This window comes from Borostomias antarcticus (assembly GCF_949987555.1).
Source record: "Borostomias antarcticus genome assembly, chromosome: 15".
Taxonomy (NCBI): Eukaryota; Metazoa; Chordata; class Actinopteri; order Stomiiformes; family Stomiidae; genus Borostomias; species Borostomias antarcticus.
The window spans coordinates 9,808,895-9,824,223 of record NC_140248.1 but is presented as its reverse complement, the minus strand read 5'-3'; the positions used below and the strand labels follow the sequence as shown (position 1 = coordinate 9,824,223).

General features: G+C 49.8%; 1 protein-coding gene across 1 annotated transcript in view; it reads left to right on the top strand.

The window, feature by feature from the left end:
- cxadr (CXADR Ig-like cell adhesion molecule) overlaps positions 1-6,955 on the top strand; it is a 35,070-nt gene extending 28,115 nt beyond the window's left edge. The window contains exons 3-7 of the mRNA XM_084449628.1: positions 68-272; positions 3,576-3,731; positions 3,859-3,981; positions 4,366-4,504; positions 6,619-6,955. Coding sequence (XP_084305754.1) covers positions 68-272; positions 3,576-3,731; positions 3,859-3,981; positions 4,366-4,504; positions 6,619-6,904 — 909 coding nt within the window. The 3' untranslated portion in view covers positions 6,905-6,955. The remainder of the gene's footprint in view (positions 1-67; positions 273-3,575; positions 3,732-3,858; positions 3,982-4,365; positions 4,505-6,618) is intronic.
- Positions 6,956-15,329: the final 8,374 nt, after the last annotated feature.

Below are 15,329 nucleotides of genomic sequence, written 5' to 3'. Positions count from 1 at the left end.
CTCGTCGGCCATTAAAGAGTAACGCCATTTACCGCATCACCTTTCTCACCGGCTTCTCCCCCCCCAGGTGATCCTGTACTCCGGGGACCGGGCCTATGAGGACTACTACCCCGAAATGAAGGGCCGCGCCCACTTCAACGCCGCCGACCCCAAGAACGGGGACGCCTCCATCAGCCTGACGGCGCTCAAGTCGTCGGACACGGGCACCTACCAGTGCAAGGTGAAGAAGGCACCCGGCATCCGCAGCCGGAAGATGCTGCTGACCGTCATGGGTGAGTGACCGCTAATCAGTGCTGTCAAGTCAGATCAAACTTTATTTATATAGCGCATTTCGTACACAAAGGCAACGCGGTGCGCTTCACAGAAAGTAACGGGGAGGGGGGAGGGAGGGGGGGGTGGACATACTGATGAATGGACATCCCATAATTTCCCAGAGGGAAGCAAAACAAACTGTAAATACAGGAGAACTGTTAAACTCTTCCCTGACCTCTCTTGGCGAGACAATCGAGCGAGCTCCTGGAGTTTTACTGTTTTGGCGCTGTGGGATTTCGGCGCTGCCTTTATATGCTCTGATACTCCCTTGTCGCCATACTCAACTCTGTAAAGGCTGTTTTAACATCTTTCATCTTGCTTGCCTGAGGACCGCAATGAAAATAAACCGGAAGGTTTTATTGTGTTTTTATCCTCGGCAGAAGAGTTTTAAATATCTTGTGCTCAAGCTCATAGAGGTCTGAGTGTCTTGTATTTCAACCAACTCTGTCTAATAAAGTCAATCAATCAATCAGTTAGTAACGTTTTGGCACCCCACACTTTTCTTTTTCAAAAGTTTTTTGCGCTTGAAAACCCCACCATAAACCGAACGCAATGTTCCAATGGTACGGTACATTCGGCCGACTCACTGCTTTTATGAAACTCCAAGCAGAACGGTGCGGGGGTGTGGGGGTGTGGGGGGGTTTAACCTTCCCGAGGGGTGTGTCATCATCATCATCATCATCTCCTCTGAGCCGCCCAGGCTGCTGGGAGAGGTGTTATCGATCAAATGCCCTCCTGGGCTGTACTGGGCTCGATGGGCAGTATTCATCAGCAGCTGATTCAACCTCTGGTCAGACGGATTCAGGCCCTTTGCTATGTGGTGAGTCAACGCCGCTGAAAGTCCACTTGCTTCCTGAAACTCAAAAGACCAGCGAGAGCATTTGCATTAGATAAGCAGTGGTGGTAAATCATTATGTCAGTAGTTAAATCATGTATGTAATCATTATTGTACTGTAGTAAAGCCCAGATTCAAAACATGATAACTGAACATCATTTCCTGGTTAACATGTACCTGCTTGATTTCCCTTTGAAGAAAGGGTGTTGAGTAATCTATCGGTATTAAGCAACATAACTAGGAAGCTTTGAAAACAAACTGGTTTCTGTGCATACACAGACACACACACACACACACACACAATAGTGCACTACTAAGCCTTTCCCTCTAGTGTTAAGAGGGAGGAGATGAATGGGTTGGGCGATGTCTAGTGATCAGCTGACCCCAGGCGACGGGGCGTACGCTGACCAGAGAGAACGGCCGGACGTGAGCGCCCTTCGGAAACATTGGAAATCTATTTAATAGACTACTAGACACAGTGCTGGACAGGGGGTGCGAGCAGGGCTGCTGATATCCCGCGGCGGTCTCTCCTGGCCAGGGCCAGGGGCTTCTGACGGGCTGCTGACCCGAGGGACAGAGCTATTCTTGTGGGGACGGAGTGGTCGTGACAAGGACACGGGAAGACATGTTGCCTGCGCTGCATTTTACCTTCAGGTCGATCTTGTCAGAGGGTAAATACACTCGAGAACATGGCCGAGGAAGGACACGCACGCACGCACACACACACACACACACACTAAGATGGACAGAGAAGGTAACCGGAGGGGAGAGCACATCTCCGGCCGACGCAGCACACTGGACAGGCCCTCGCCTCACTACAGCCCCCAACGGCCAGTCAGGTCTACCTGACGCGAGGTCTCAACCAGTCACCATAGACCTCTTCAGCCAATCACCTTCACTCTCCAGCCAATCACTTTCACTCTCCAGCCAATCACCTTCACTCTCCAGCCAATCACCTTCACTCTCCAGCCAATCACCTTCACTCTCCAGCCAATCACCTTCACTCGTCGCCAAAATCACTCTCTATCTATCCTGTTTATAGCCACCTAAACCCATGTTCCTTCAGTGTATAACTCTCTCCTTATCTCTGTCTCAGTGGAGGCCTGCTCCACGCATAAATCTCTTTATCTCCAGCGTTTTCATATTCCACCACGACCAATCACTGTCTTTACTGGTCCCTAGCCCTCCTGTCTCCTTCCCCTTTGACCTCACCCGTCTCGCGTATCGTACAAATAAATCAGCACTTCCCGCTTCTCCCCCGTTTCTAATATACGCACACGTCACCGCCCTGCCTCGTCAGGTCGACTTTTGGCTGTAAAGAGAATTCAAAATGTCATAGCCGTGTGACATTCACACATCCTGTGTGTGCGTGTGCGCGCGTGCGTGCGTGTGTGTGTGTGTGTGTTCAGACCGAGTCGAGAGAGCAGGCTCGGCCCTAGTCATCCCCTCCAGCCCTCCATCAGCGCCCATTTCATTTGTCTCTCTGCGTCTCTCCGCTCAAACCGAGGCCTATTAGATTAGTGGGAGCGCTCTCACAGGAGGGGCCCGTCTGGTGCTAATCCACGCTGGGCGGCGCGCTAAGCCCCTGGCCCAGATCCACACAGCCCCTCTCCAGGGCCCTGTTGTTACAGCGGACATTACCACACCCTGATGTCAGCAGCGCACGCGCACCAACCAGCGCACACGCACGCACGGCGTTGAATCGAGGGATTTGAGCTTCATAACGATTGATTCACTCAGCCGCACTGCCCCTCCATACCCCCTACCTCCTACCTCCTCACCCCATCTCAACCTCCCTCTCCCCCCTCTCTCTCTCTCTCTCTCTCCCTCTCTCTCTCTCTCTCCCCCTCATGCCTGTCTGTCCGTCTGTCTGCCTTCCAGTTTGATCCGGTCTGGTTTTAATTTGAAGCGTTGTTTGCTTTTGAATTCCCATCTCATCTCCTGCCAGCAGACTGAGGGGTCTGTCTGTGTGTGTTTGCACGGAGGCCTACGTTCGCCCCCTGCCTCCCTTCTCTCTCTGTGTGTGTGGGCGTGCGTGTGTGTGTGTGTGTTTGTGTGTGTGCGCAGGCGCGTTTCAGGCAATGGCGCGCTCCGTCTTCATGATCTTGGGTGACAGAACCTGTAATGACAGTAGCTGCATCAATTACACTGATTACTACTCTCATTATTCTGATGACTGTTCTGCTCTGAATGAGGGGAAATCAACAGCAGGCGCGCACACACACACACACACGCACACACACACGCGCACACACACGGAGGGCAACCACCTGCTGAGGGGATGCGCAGGAGAGGAATCAGGGAGAGTCTGTGTGTGGAGCTAATGAGTCCACCCGTGCGCAAACGCCACACCTAATATTCTTCTCTCTCTCCGCTCTCCCCCTCCCCCCTCCCCACCCGCCCCCCCTCACCCTCCCCCTCTCCGCAGTGCGCCCGTCCAAGCCCAGGTGCTACACCGAGGGCCCCACCCAGGAGGGGAAGGATGTGGCCCTGAGGTGCATCTCCAACGAGGGCACCAAGCCCCTGCAGTACAGCTGGGAGAAGACCAGCGACACCAAGCTGCTGCCGGCCTCCGCCGTGCTGGGTAACACACACACACACACACACACACACGCGGAAATCGCACGACGCACAGTTAACATAGCTGTTCTATCGTCCAGCGTTCTGAACGTTCTGCCCCCCCCCCCCATGTTCACCCCCTCTCTCCGCAGACCCGGTGGGCGGAACCATGAACGTGAGGAACGCGTCCGCCGCCTCGTCTGGCACCTACCGCTGCACGGCCAAGAACCGCGTGGGCATGGAGGAGTGCGTCCTGACGCTCAGCATCACGCCACGTGAGTCTCCCGCCCTCGCCGCCGCGCCGGTCACCCGTCTGACCTCCCTCGGCCCGGAAACGGCGTCGCTTGGAGGGAATCGTGTTTTTGCGGCTGAGTGTGAACTTTAGAGTGACCTGTCTCTCTCTCTCTCCCTCTGTCTCTCTCTCTCTCTGTCTCTCTCTCTCTCTTTCTCCCTCTCTCTCTCTCTCTCTCTCTCTCTGTCTCTCTCTGTCTCTCTCTCTCTGTCTCCCTCTCTCCCTCCCTCTCTCTCTCTCCCTCTGTCTCTCTCTCTCTCTGTCTCCCTCTCTCCCTCCCTCTCTCTCTCTCCCTCTGTCTCTCTCTCTCTCTCTCTGTCTCCCTCTCTCCCTCCCTCTCTCTCTCTCTCTGTCTCTCTCTCTGCAGCCCCCAACACGGCAGGTATCGTGGCCATCGCCGTCATCTCCGTGCTCCTCATCCTCATCATCATCGCCGTGTTCCTGTTCTGCTGCTGCCGCGCCCGCCACAGGAAGAAGTACGAGAAGGAGATCTCCTACGAGATCAGGTAGGCCGTCTCACGCCGCGCATCTCACCGTCACATCCCAGAGACGGGGTAGGAACGCCCGGGGAGGTGAAGATCTCCTCCACGTTACAGTTAGAGACACAGAGATGAAGCAGAGAGCCGACATGGCGCTGATACAGAGGAGGAGAAGTGGCGCTGATGGGTAATGAAGATGAACACTGTTAGAGTGTCGTCTCCGACTTAGGCGTTCATGCGGTTACATGAGTCTGATTGAAAGCTGCCAAGCGAGATGGGTGCGTGTCACCGCGACCGTACCCTGGTCTGTCTGGAGACACGTACACACCCACGCGCACACACACACACCCACGCGCGCGCACACACACGTCAACAGGCTAGGAAAGCGGTTGTCGCCCCATCAGCACTTTCCTTTTTTTCCTCTTCCTCAAATGAACGGCTGTGGTAATCAGTTTGGGAGCTTTGTTTGTTCAGTGGATCCTGTGTCTGCCCCCAGTACAGCCTCCCCAGTTCCCCCATCACACACACACGCACACACACACGCACACCGGTCAGGGCTTTCCATCCAGCGGCACAGGGCCTCTCCCTGTCCCTGGGCCACTTGTTCTGGCCTGGACACTGCCTGTCTGAAAACCCAACACAGCTCTGCTCACCGTGGGACAAAAGAGAATTAGCCTGATGAGCTTGGTGCCTGGGCCCTGCCACACACTCAAGACACAAACGCTGCTTTTCCACCGCCTTTTACCGCCTCGACTCTACTCATTTCTACTCGACTCGCTTTGTTTTGTTTTTTTTACTTTGTTTTCCACTGTAGACAGTAGGGAGTCAGGCGCCACGCCAACGCGTCAACGTCCACGGGAGCTCCGAACTTCACCAAAAGGAATATTTACGTTTTGGTTCATTTGAACATATACTTAATGAACAAATCAGAGAGAAACTGGTGTACAGTACAATGATATGTTCTGCAATGTTATCATAACATTTACTATGGAAATGAGTCATTTCTCTATTTCACTGTAGCGTTAGCACAGTCTTTCCACCAGCCTATAGGGCAGTGAACTCAAGTTCCAAGGGACAGTGCATATTAATGAACATATGCCAGATTTAGCCAAAAGGCTAATTTTTATCTGTAGTCCCTGGCCAAAAAAAGCTTCCTAAAATGACCTTCCTAAAACGTAAATAGCAGAACATACAGAGCATGTAGACCTTGGCAGCACCTGTGTTTAATTGTCTATATGAAAAGCATTCCACATGAAAAGCGGTCAATTTGAGGATTCTTTGTGACAGTAAATTACAAAGAAATGATCTGTTGGTAAATGTGTCGTTATCTGCAGCTTTCACTCAATGTAGCATTACCTAGGCGATAGCATAGCGCTGGCGCTACCGTTCGAGGCGTTAGAATTCTACTTGTTTTGAAGCGAAACAGGCACTAAATGTTCCGGCACTCCCCTCATTGAACTCAAAAGACCCTGGTGAGTTTTTCAAGTTGAAGACAACCTATATCTCAAATATATAGAGCTAAGTAAGACCTGTGTGAATTTCATCCCGTATGTGTTTTTTTTTTTAGTTCCTATGTACAGTTGTCTACAAGCGGCCGACCAATCAGGGGTCTGTGGTTTTTCACTTCTCCTTTTGGCTCGCCTCAGCTCGCTTGAAATCTCGGAGGAGGTGATGCGCAAAAAACATCACGACTCGACTCGCGTCTAGTTTGTGCCTTTTTTATGAGGTGGAAAAGTGGCTATACACACACACGTACACACACACACACAGCCGCTAGCCCCAGGCTCGGTTTAATTGAGCTCTTTAATGGATTATTGCTGCTTATAAGTTGTTAATTTGTTGCCAGTGGGTGTGAAGGGAGGCCTGGAAGACTGTTGCTTAGTTACCTCTGCAGGGAATTCAAGCACTCATCCAGGGTGGCTGACCAGGGAAGACAACGCAGCTTCCTGTCTCTCTTTCTCTCCTTTCCTGTCTGCTTCCTTCTTCCCTTCTGTTTGACTCCACATGTCTTCCCGTCTCTCTCCCTTCCTCTGTCCCTCTGTCTGTGACCGTCCACCTGGGACAGGTGTCAGACCCCAGGTGAGTGGCGAAAGTGAGCGGAAAAGCTTGTCTGTCGTTCTAACGTGTCCCCTCCCCCACAGAGAGGACGTCCCTCCCCCTAAGAGCCGCGTGTCGACGGCGCGCAGCTTCACCAGCGTGGGCAGCCAGCGCTCCTCCCTGGGCTCCATGTCTCCCTCCAACCTGCACGAGTACGCCCTCAAGCCCCAGTACGACAAGATCCCCTCCAGCGAGGAGTTCGACCGCCCGCCCAGCCACGCCCCTGCGCCGCCCCCCACCGCCGGCAGGATGGGCGGCCCCAACCTCAGCCGCATGGGCGCCATCCCCGTCATGATCCCTGCCCAGAACAGGGACGGCTCCATCGTCTAGCCGCCCCGCCCCCTGAGCGAGGTGGGGGGTTGGGGGGGGCGCACAAGCCAATTGGGACGTGGAGGAGGATTGGGTGGGGGGGGGCTGGGTGGGGCCAGTTGAGCCTAATTCACCACTCTCCACTATTTACACCTGGGAGGCCACTCCCTGCCTGGGGGGCGGGGGGGTGGTGAGGAGCTGAGAGGAGAAGAGGCTCAGTACTCCGCCCCATCAGACCACATGAACTATATTTACTGAAATTGCAAAACAAACACACGCTTTTATGTTCTCTTTCCTGAATTTTACTTCCTGAACTTTCTGACAAACAAAAAAAGAGAGAAATTCTCGGGTGGCTATCCACCCAAATGGTCAATTTACAGGTTCTATTGTACATAGCTGAATGCATGATATTTTAGTTTTTTAATCTAGCCTCCCCTGTCCAGAGAGATGTGTTCAGAACAGACGCAGGTCTCTGATTGGCCGATGAGGGTACATAGTTTCTCTTGTAAATGTCTGTTTCTGGCCGTGGGAAATGGACTGTACTATGAACTTCTGTCTATGGATGAATTGCCCCCACTTTGATGAAACATCTTTATTCACCTCTGTAAATCATGTTTTTTTTTTTTTTTTTTTTACAGCACTATTTAATTTAGATTTTATCCTCTTTTCTTTAAAAAGATAGAAGAAGACCCCTCTATGTGGCTATTAAATATTTAGTTGTGAAACTACTGGTGTAAATTGAGGTTGCAATCTGACTGATGGTCAGATTTACCAGTTCTGGGAGCAATTAGGTCAACCATTCAGACACTGACCGTTGTGAAAGGTCCAGCATGGGTGAGCAGGAGTGTTGATGAGGGGGAGTTGAGGTCAACACATTGTGTGATTGGTGGATAATTGTCCCTTTGCCCGGCTTGCCCCCGAGTTCTTGGAACAGGCAGTGTTTTGGAGAACAGGGCGGAGAGCAGGGTTCACTGAGCAAACTCATCTAATTGTGTTTGACTGCCATCAGCACCCCCCCCCCCACCTCTCCCCACCTCGCCCCAAACCTTGCTGACCCCCCTGAACATCTCCCTCTCACATTCCTTATTAACAGCCCTGCAGCAGTAGCTATGCTACCGTTTAGTCGTCATCGTCGGCATTTTAGACTCCATCCCAGCGGTCTCCCTGATTTAGCTTAATCCAAGTAATTGATATCTATTTGTAATTACATCGCTGCTATCCAGTTTCGTGAATATCTCTCGCAATGGTCAGTGTGAAGTTACTAGCGGCCCTATTACCATGAAATTGCTTTTTAAATGAAGGATTTGTCTGTGCACATATGTTACTGTACATGGTAGGTGGAGGAAGTGAAGGGACACAGGAGCATACATAATGTATAATATACATACGATACATATGATAATACTATATAAGCATTGGAGTGCTGACCGGCCGGTGTTGGGGCTTAGGCTGCTGCAGTTACATTACTTTCCAGGGCTCTCATGTAAAGACCCATGTTTTCTCTCTGTCCAGAGACGCTGGTCTCTCTCGCGTCTTACTCCCGGCCCCCCACGGTGCTTCTCTGTGGCCTGCGTAGCCGTGATTGACAGCTGGGGGTCTGTGATTGACATGTACTGTCCCGGTGCCTTGTCCCCTATGGACCAGAACCACATGCAGCTGCCGTAGGCTCTCCGCACGCGTCTGTGTGCATGTTTTAATGGAGCCAGACGATGTTCCACAAGCCCCCGCTGGTGGTTATACTGGTGGTATGATCTGGACCTGGACTCCACCATCATCAAGCATGCAGAATGCTTTGATTGTTGTTCTGCTACCTGTAGAACTGAGCATACTGTAGAGCCAGTGAAGGGTTAATCCCCGTGACAGCTAAAACAAATACATGTTATTTTGCCACTGTATTTAATCAATTTTCATGTCTTGTTTTGTATTTTTTCAAACATTGATTCGTTCAAGTTGATGATTCCTTTTTCTGTCTGTTTAAAATGCATTGTCCCATGTATGGTTTTTAAAAAGGTATTTTTTCCATGTATTTGTATTGTAAATATCCTGTAAAAGTAACACTATCCCTAGATCTAATCACAACACAATCTAATGGTCTGTCTGATGTTAGTTTGTATGGCGCTCTGCATTGCTGTGCTTGGCAGGTGTATATATCTAAACCCGGAGAGGTGTGACGCTGGGGGTCTTGACAGTGGGAACGAATGCCCCCCGGTTCAGGGGGGCACCGCTGAAGCACTCTCTGTGTGTGTGTGTGTGTGTGTGTGTGTGAATAGGATGTCGAGGCATGTAGGTGTGGCACTAAGGGGAGGTGACGGGTGTGTGGAGCTCTCTTAGTCGCTCCACTTCCTGGTGGTGGCAGGTGTAATCCCACACCCACAGGGCGGGGCGTGTCCTCCTGAACACAGGAAGGACGTGGAGACGAAACCGAGCCCCTGCTCCTCCCCGAGGTGTCAAACCTGTCTGCCATGTCACCCTGGGAACTTGGTGTGTGCGTGTTTGCGTGTGTGAGAACTGTCTGGATCGGGTCCCTGTAGCCTTTTAGTAGAGTTAGACTTTCAGCTGCTGACAAACTGTACAGACCCATTAGGTAGTTAGTCACATTGTACAGCCCTCCTCCACTCAGAAATGAAGTACTACTACTAATGATATTAACTGTAGCTTTTAAAATAGTGTACTAATACTGTATGAAGATCTTTTAGTTTGGGGTTTGCACACTGTGTGAAGACCATTATAGTTTTTCTTTTTATGTGCGTGTATTTTTCGTGCTGTATTTTTGAATAATAAAAGTCCGCAAAATGAAAAGAAGGTTACGTTTTGCTTCTTTTCCAGTACATAGTAGCAGGAGCAGCTGTTGACTTTGGTTTAAATCAAACTAATTTCCATTCTCCTAGCAGCCCCCTGGGCAGCCGGCCTTCTACTGTGATTAATTTTAATCAGGCAGTGATTTTCACCCCCAGCACCAGGTGAGGTGACTTTCTAACCACCTAATGACTGTAATTAATCAGTGAAGCCGGGAGGCATGATCACAACCAGCCAACACTGCGCCTCTGTTGAGAGAGCCGGAGAATAACACCTTCAGGTTTCTGCCCTAGCTCGACTTTATGAACGTGACTTAACGTCTTTGTTCAGCATAAGCCCTCTGACACGTATCCTTTAGCCTCATGCTGACTCACTGATATTCTCCCGACTGCGTTTTCCACCCTCACACTTCATCACTGCCTTTGTGAGGAAGGGAAGTCCACATTTGCTATCTTTCTCTCCTGTTCTTTTACAGGCCGTTTCCTCTCTTCAGCTAATGTGGTTTGTAATTAACTGCACCATGAGTCTCGGCTAATCAACATTTGTTTCTAAATTAGCCCTCCTAAATCGTCGCTTGTCTGAGCTGAACACAGAGGAATGTAAAGTTAACCGTTAACGGGAGGAATCGTCTGCTGGTTTTTGTACCCCTGTCTGCAGGACTATCTCGAGTTCAAGCGGCACTGACCTCATTGTCTCCTTACTCACTCGAGACCATCACGCTAATGATCTGGACTAACGGGAGAGAATCCATAGCTGATCATTTGCCAGTAGCCCTGTGTGTTGACTCGGGTTGACAGGTGGCCAATAAAAAGACTGGAGCACTTACTGGCAGTGTGAGGTGGACGTCCCTGGCTATAATTGGATGTCAGTAATGGATAGGGCCCCGGTGCATTGATCTATGGTCAGTCGAAGTCACTCATGGATCCTAATGACTTCAATAGCTTCCCTAATCACATTGGGTCTATGCACCGTGTTGGGTTTGCGATCACATTCGCCATCTTAGCCACACAATGAATGTTCATACTCATGTAATGGCCCCCTTTTACGACTGTGTATTCAAAACATCCATTTAAAGGACATTAGTGCTGTCTGGCTATTGCATATATGGATTGGATTTATGGGCTGTGTGTGTCATTCTACTTGCATTGAATTAATGCAGGATAAATTATGTATTGGCTCAGATTTCCCCGGCCCTGTCTCCATTTGTGGCGAGGGAGAGAGAGAGAGAGAGAGAGACTGGCATTTTGTTAAGCACCTGGGGATTTGTGCCTCTCCCCTGCCACCCGCCCCCCCCCCCCATTTCTCTGTGCTAGGTATTAATTGTTTGCACAGAAGGGGATGGGGGGGGGGGGCAGCAGCGGGGGGAGGGGGGAGATTGCTCATTGGTTGTCCAGGAGAGTTTCCTTGGCAACCTTATCTGGTTGTACACAGTCGAAGCCGGCTGCATAACTGGATGATTTATCTTGTAAGCACAATTCCCCCCCCCCCCCCCCCCCCCCGCTAACAAAAGGCCCCTCTAAATGTATTGGTCTAATCCAACTTGTTCTCCTCCCATGGTTTGCTTCCTGTCCCAGCAGAGCCTGTGTTTTTGAGGGTGTGGGGGGAGAGAGGGACTCCACCATTTCCAGACATCCATACGCAACGCTAGACCCCACGTCTGAAGCCGGGGGAGCTGCCATGTGTAGGCGACACTAGCTCATCATCAGACTGCTCCAGGAGCACTGAGAGAGTGTTCTACCCCCAACACTACTTCTGGGAGGGCAAGGTGTCTGCTGGGGATCCTCCAGCTGCTGTTCGCTCATTTGTCGTCTCTGCCAGTGAAGAGAGGAGAACAGTAAACCGAACCCAGATGCCATTTGGCTGCCATCACATACACATATTCATACTGTACGTACATACATACTGTACATATATGGTCATACATACATACATGCATGCATAGATTATGGTCATACATACATACATACATACATACATACTTATGGTCATACATACATATGGTACATGCATACATACAGTATATACATTATGTACAGTATATATGATCGTCTATATGGTACATTTTACATAGTGTCTTGCTGCATCATATAAGGTGAACCATCTTATTAAGGTTCAACTGAGGTCACCTCTGACTATCCTGATGATGACAATTATCTTACTTCTGGGCGAATAATACTTTTAATGAATGCCACCTTGGCCATAACAAATGATTTCTAGGGAAGATGAGACTCGACGCACAGACATGACCTTTCATTCAGCACTTAAACCCTGCTTGGCTGCTTCATTCTGTCCGATTTTAAGCTGTTTTGGGCAGGGCAAAGTCACTGGAACAGGCAAACGTGACATTTCAATCGCTTCCTTCATAAGCAAGCCAACAGCTATGGGAGCACTCTGCAGGTGTTGAATGAGCTTCATATGAGGAGCTCTTCCACTACGTTCCCTATGGCGGTGAAGGAGAAACGAACGATTAAGAATGCAGGGGAGAGGACAGGTCTGAGCCAGACAGACGCGTGCCGGGGGGGGGGGGGGGGGTGCGGAGCCGGTTTAATATCCTCCTCTCAGTGGTCTAGTATCACAGCATGGCCTCATCACGCTGCCTCTGACCCACCTCTGTCTGACCTGCCTGGCAGGCTGCCTGAAGGGCAGCTCTGTTATCCGCCATCTACGGTCTCCAGAGGCTGCGGCGGCGTTCTGCAAAATGAGCGCCAACAGGTGTGAGGCGGACCCCGGAGGACCGGCTGGAGGGACGGCAGTTTGCTCGGTGGTTTGTGCGGTTAATCAGCGGCTCCATTATAGCCGGTCAGCCTCCGGTGCAGCCAAGTAATCAGGAGGGCCCGATGGAAAATGCAGCCTTGGCCAGGGAATGGAATGCCTTGCCTTTTTCTGCCTCTTGTGATTGGGGTCATCTCCGTTATTACCATGGGAATGTCAGTGATAAATCTGTGTGAATTTGTGTCTGTGTACGAGTGTGCGTGTCTGTGTGAGCGAGTGTATTTCCCCACACAGTGCGGTAGCATCAGCCAGCGTCGCAACAGTGAGGTCAGAGGTCACGGTGGTGATTTAGTGGTACGGGGCCGTCCCTCTCCTTCCACAGACCCCTGGAGACGACAGCGGCCCACCCCAGGCTATTTACAGACGGGCAATTAGAGTGTCCTTCCCTCGTCATGCTGCGCACGTACAGCGCCGCCATCCAGATCAGGACCCCACCCCCCCAGACCGACCCGTCATGCTCTACAGCGGGGGCTCGGGCCCTGGGGGGCGGCGCAGGCGGCGGGGAGGGCTGTGAAATTGGGCTGATTTCACTGCCCTAAGGAGAGAGATCATCTCAATTGTTTTCATGCTAGAGCAGCGGCCCCCGGGGGACAAGGCAGGGTCAGGGAGCAGACATGAACAGCGAGAGGGGATGAGAGCGCAGAGGCCAGCCGTGTGATCTGACAGAGAGCCAGGTGGGCTCCAGGGGTCAGCGAGAGGAAGATTCATCAAGGAGGGGCGTCCCTCCCAGAGGGACATGAGATTGCAGCAGTTAGTTATCAGCTTTTTATTACTCTGGGAACAGCTATCAGCGTTAGCGCAAAGATTTGTTGAGGTTGTTAGAGAGTGACCAACACGGGGTTCAAGAATAGAATCAGGTCATAACCCTGCAGGCAGAGACAAAGGTTTGTACAGTTTGTTTTTAATGAAGTTACTGTAAAGGTGGTTTTTAGGCAAGAGTTACAGTACAGAAAGACAGTAGGTCACTGAACTCGGGGTATTTCAGGAGCCAGTTAGGGTACAGGTACAGTACCTTTTTAGATTAAACTGCAGGAAAACGGCTTCTCATTTCATTCAATTGTCTATGAGGAGTGGAATGTGACAGCTTCACCCAATTACAGCCTAATGATGCTCTCCTGCCTCAGTTCCTGCATGAGAAGGATATGTTGTCATGATCTCAAAATAAAGCATATTTTCATGTCTGGAAATAATTGGCCACAGGAGTACTGCACTGTTATGTACAGTAGGCCTATGTTACTAGTTCATCAGAATTACAATCTCAAATCTTACAATAATGCACTCACAGCAGAAGCTGATGTAGCGTACAATGTTTATTAATAAGAATAAAATATGAAAATCATATTAAATTAAATAATTGGCCAGGGGAGTACTGCACTGCTATGTACAATATATTACTAGTTCATCAGAATTACAATCTCAAATCTTACAATAATGCACAGTAGGAGCTGATGTAGCGTACAATGTTTATTAATAAGAATTAAAATGATATGAAAATCGTATGAAAATGTGTTTGCCTGTGGATAAGACAATATTTGTGTCATGCCTGTGACTGCCTCTGTAGCCTATGAAAAACTAGGCTATGAACCATTCTGAATTTGGGCATCAGCATCTATGTTGCCTATAGGTGCTCAAGGGAAACACAAATAAACTAAATGGTGCTCAGAGAGCAGACCTCCGCCCCTGAATGCATTTTGTGGCTCTGTGCACAACAAAATTGAATGGGTTCTAAACTGGCCCATGCTACAGCCCTCCACCGAGTTTCATGAAAGTGGTAGTTTTTGCGTAATCCTAGTCCAAAAAACAAATCAATCAATCAATCAATCAAAGCTTTATTTGTATAGCGCATTTCATGGAGATGGAGATGAATGTCTTGCCATGTTTGGGCAGCTCGTGGACTTACCATGTGATTCTGATCCACTCCAGAATTTAATGGGCTGTTAGTTGACCCATTGTAGGCTACACCCCTCCACGTTTCATGAAAATCAGACTGGTAGTTTTAGCGTAAACTTGGTCTAAAAAATGAATGGAGGTGAATGGCAGGTGTTGTGAAAAGCTGGCCTACCTCCCCAGGATGACCTATACACCCATGATATTATGTTTAATTCATGGGTAGCACATCCTGTCAGGTAGGACATGTCTATCAGAATGTATATATATATATATATATCAGAATGCCTTATGATCCATTATGTTGTGCTTAAGTCATGGGTAACGTATCCTGTCAGGTAGGAAATTATGATAGACATTTCAACATGTCCTAAGCATAATAATGGGTCTTAGGGCATTCTGATATGCATTTCCTCTGACAGGATGCGCTACCCATGGTTTAAGCACAGTGCAATGGATAGAAGGGCGTTCTGATAGACATTTCCTACCTGACAGGATGCACTAAACATAATATAATGGGTGTAGATCATCCTGAGGAGGTAGGCCAACTTTTCAGAACACCAGCGAGTTTTGGCGGCTCGTGATTCGGATCCTCCCCCTTTCATTAAAATAGGTCAGGTAGTTTTTGCTTAGGCGTAATCCTGCTAAACAAACAAGCAAGCAAGCCAAGAACCAAGAAATTGTGGTCCTGTCACGGGATTCGGATCTGCTCCAAAATTTCTGCTCCAAAATTAGGCTAGTTGGTTCTAAGTTGGCCTAACACCACTTCACTGAGTTTCATGAAAATTGGTCAGGTATAGCCTAGTTTTTGCTAATCCTGATCCAAAAAATGAATTGTGGTGAATGGCCCGCCTGTAATTCGGATCCGTTCCGTACACAAATTTAATGTGTTCTTGGTTCGCGCATGCATCCTTCCACCGAGTATCATGAAAATCGGTCCAGTATAGTTTTGGGCGTAATCCTGCGGACAGACACGTAGCTACCGGACGGA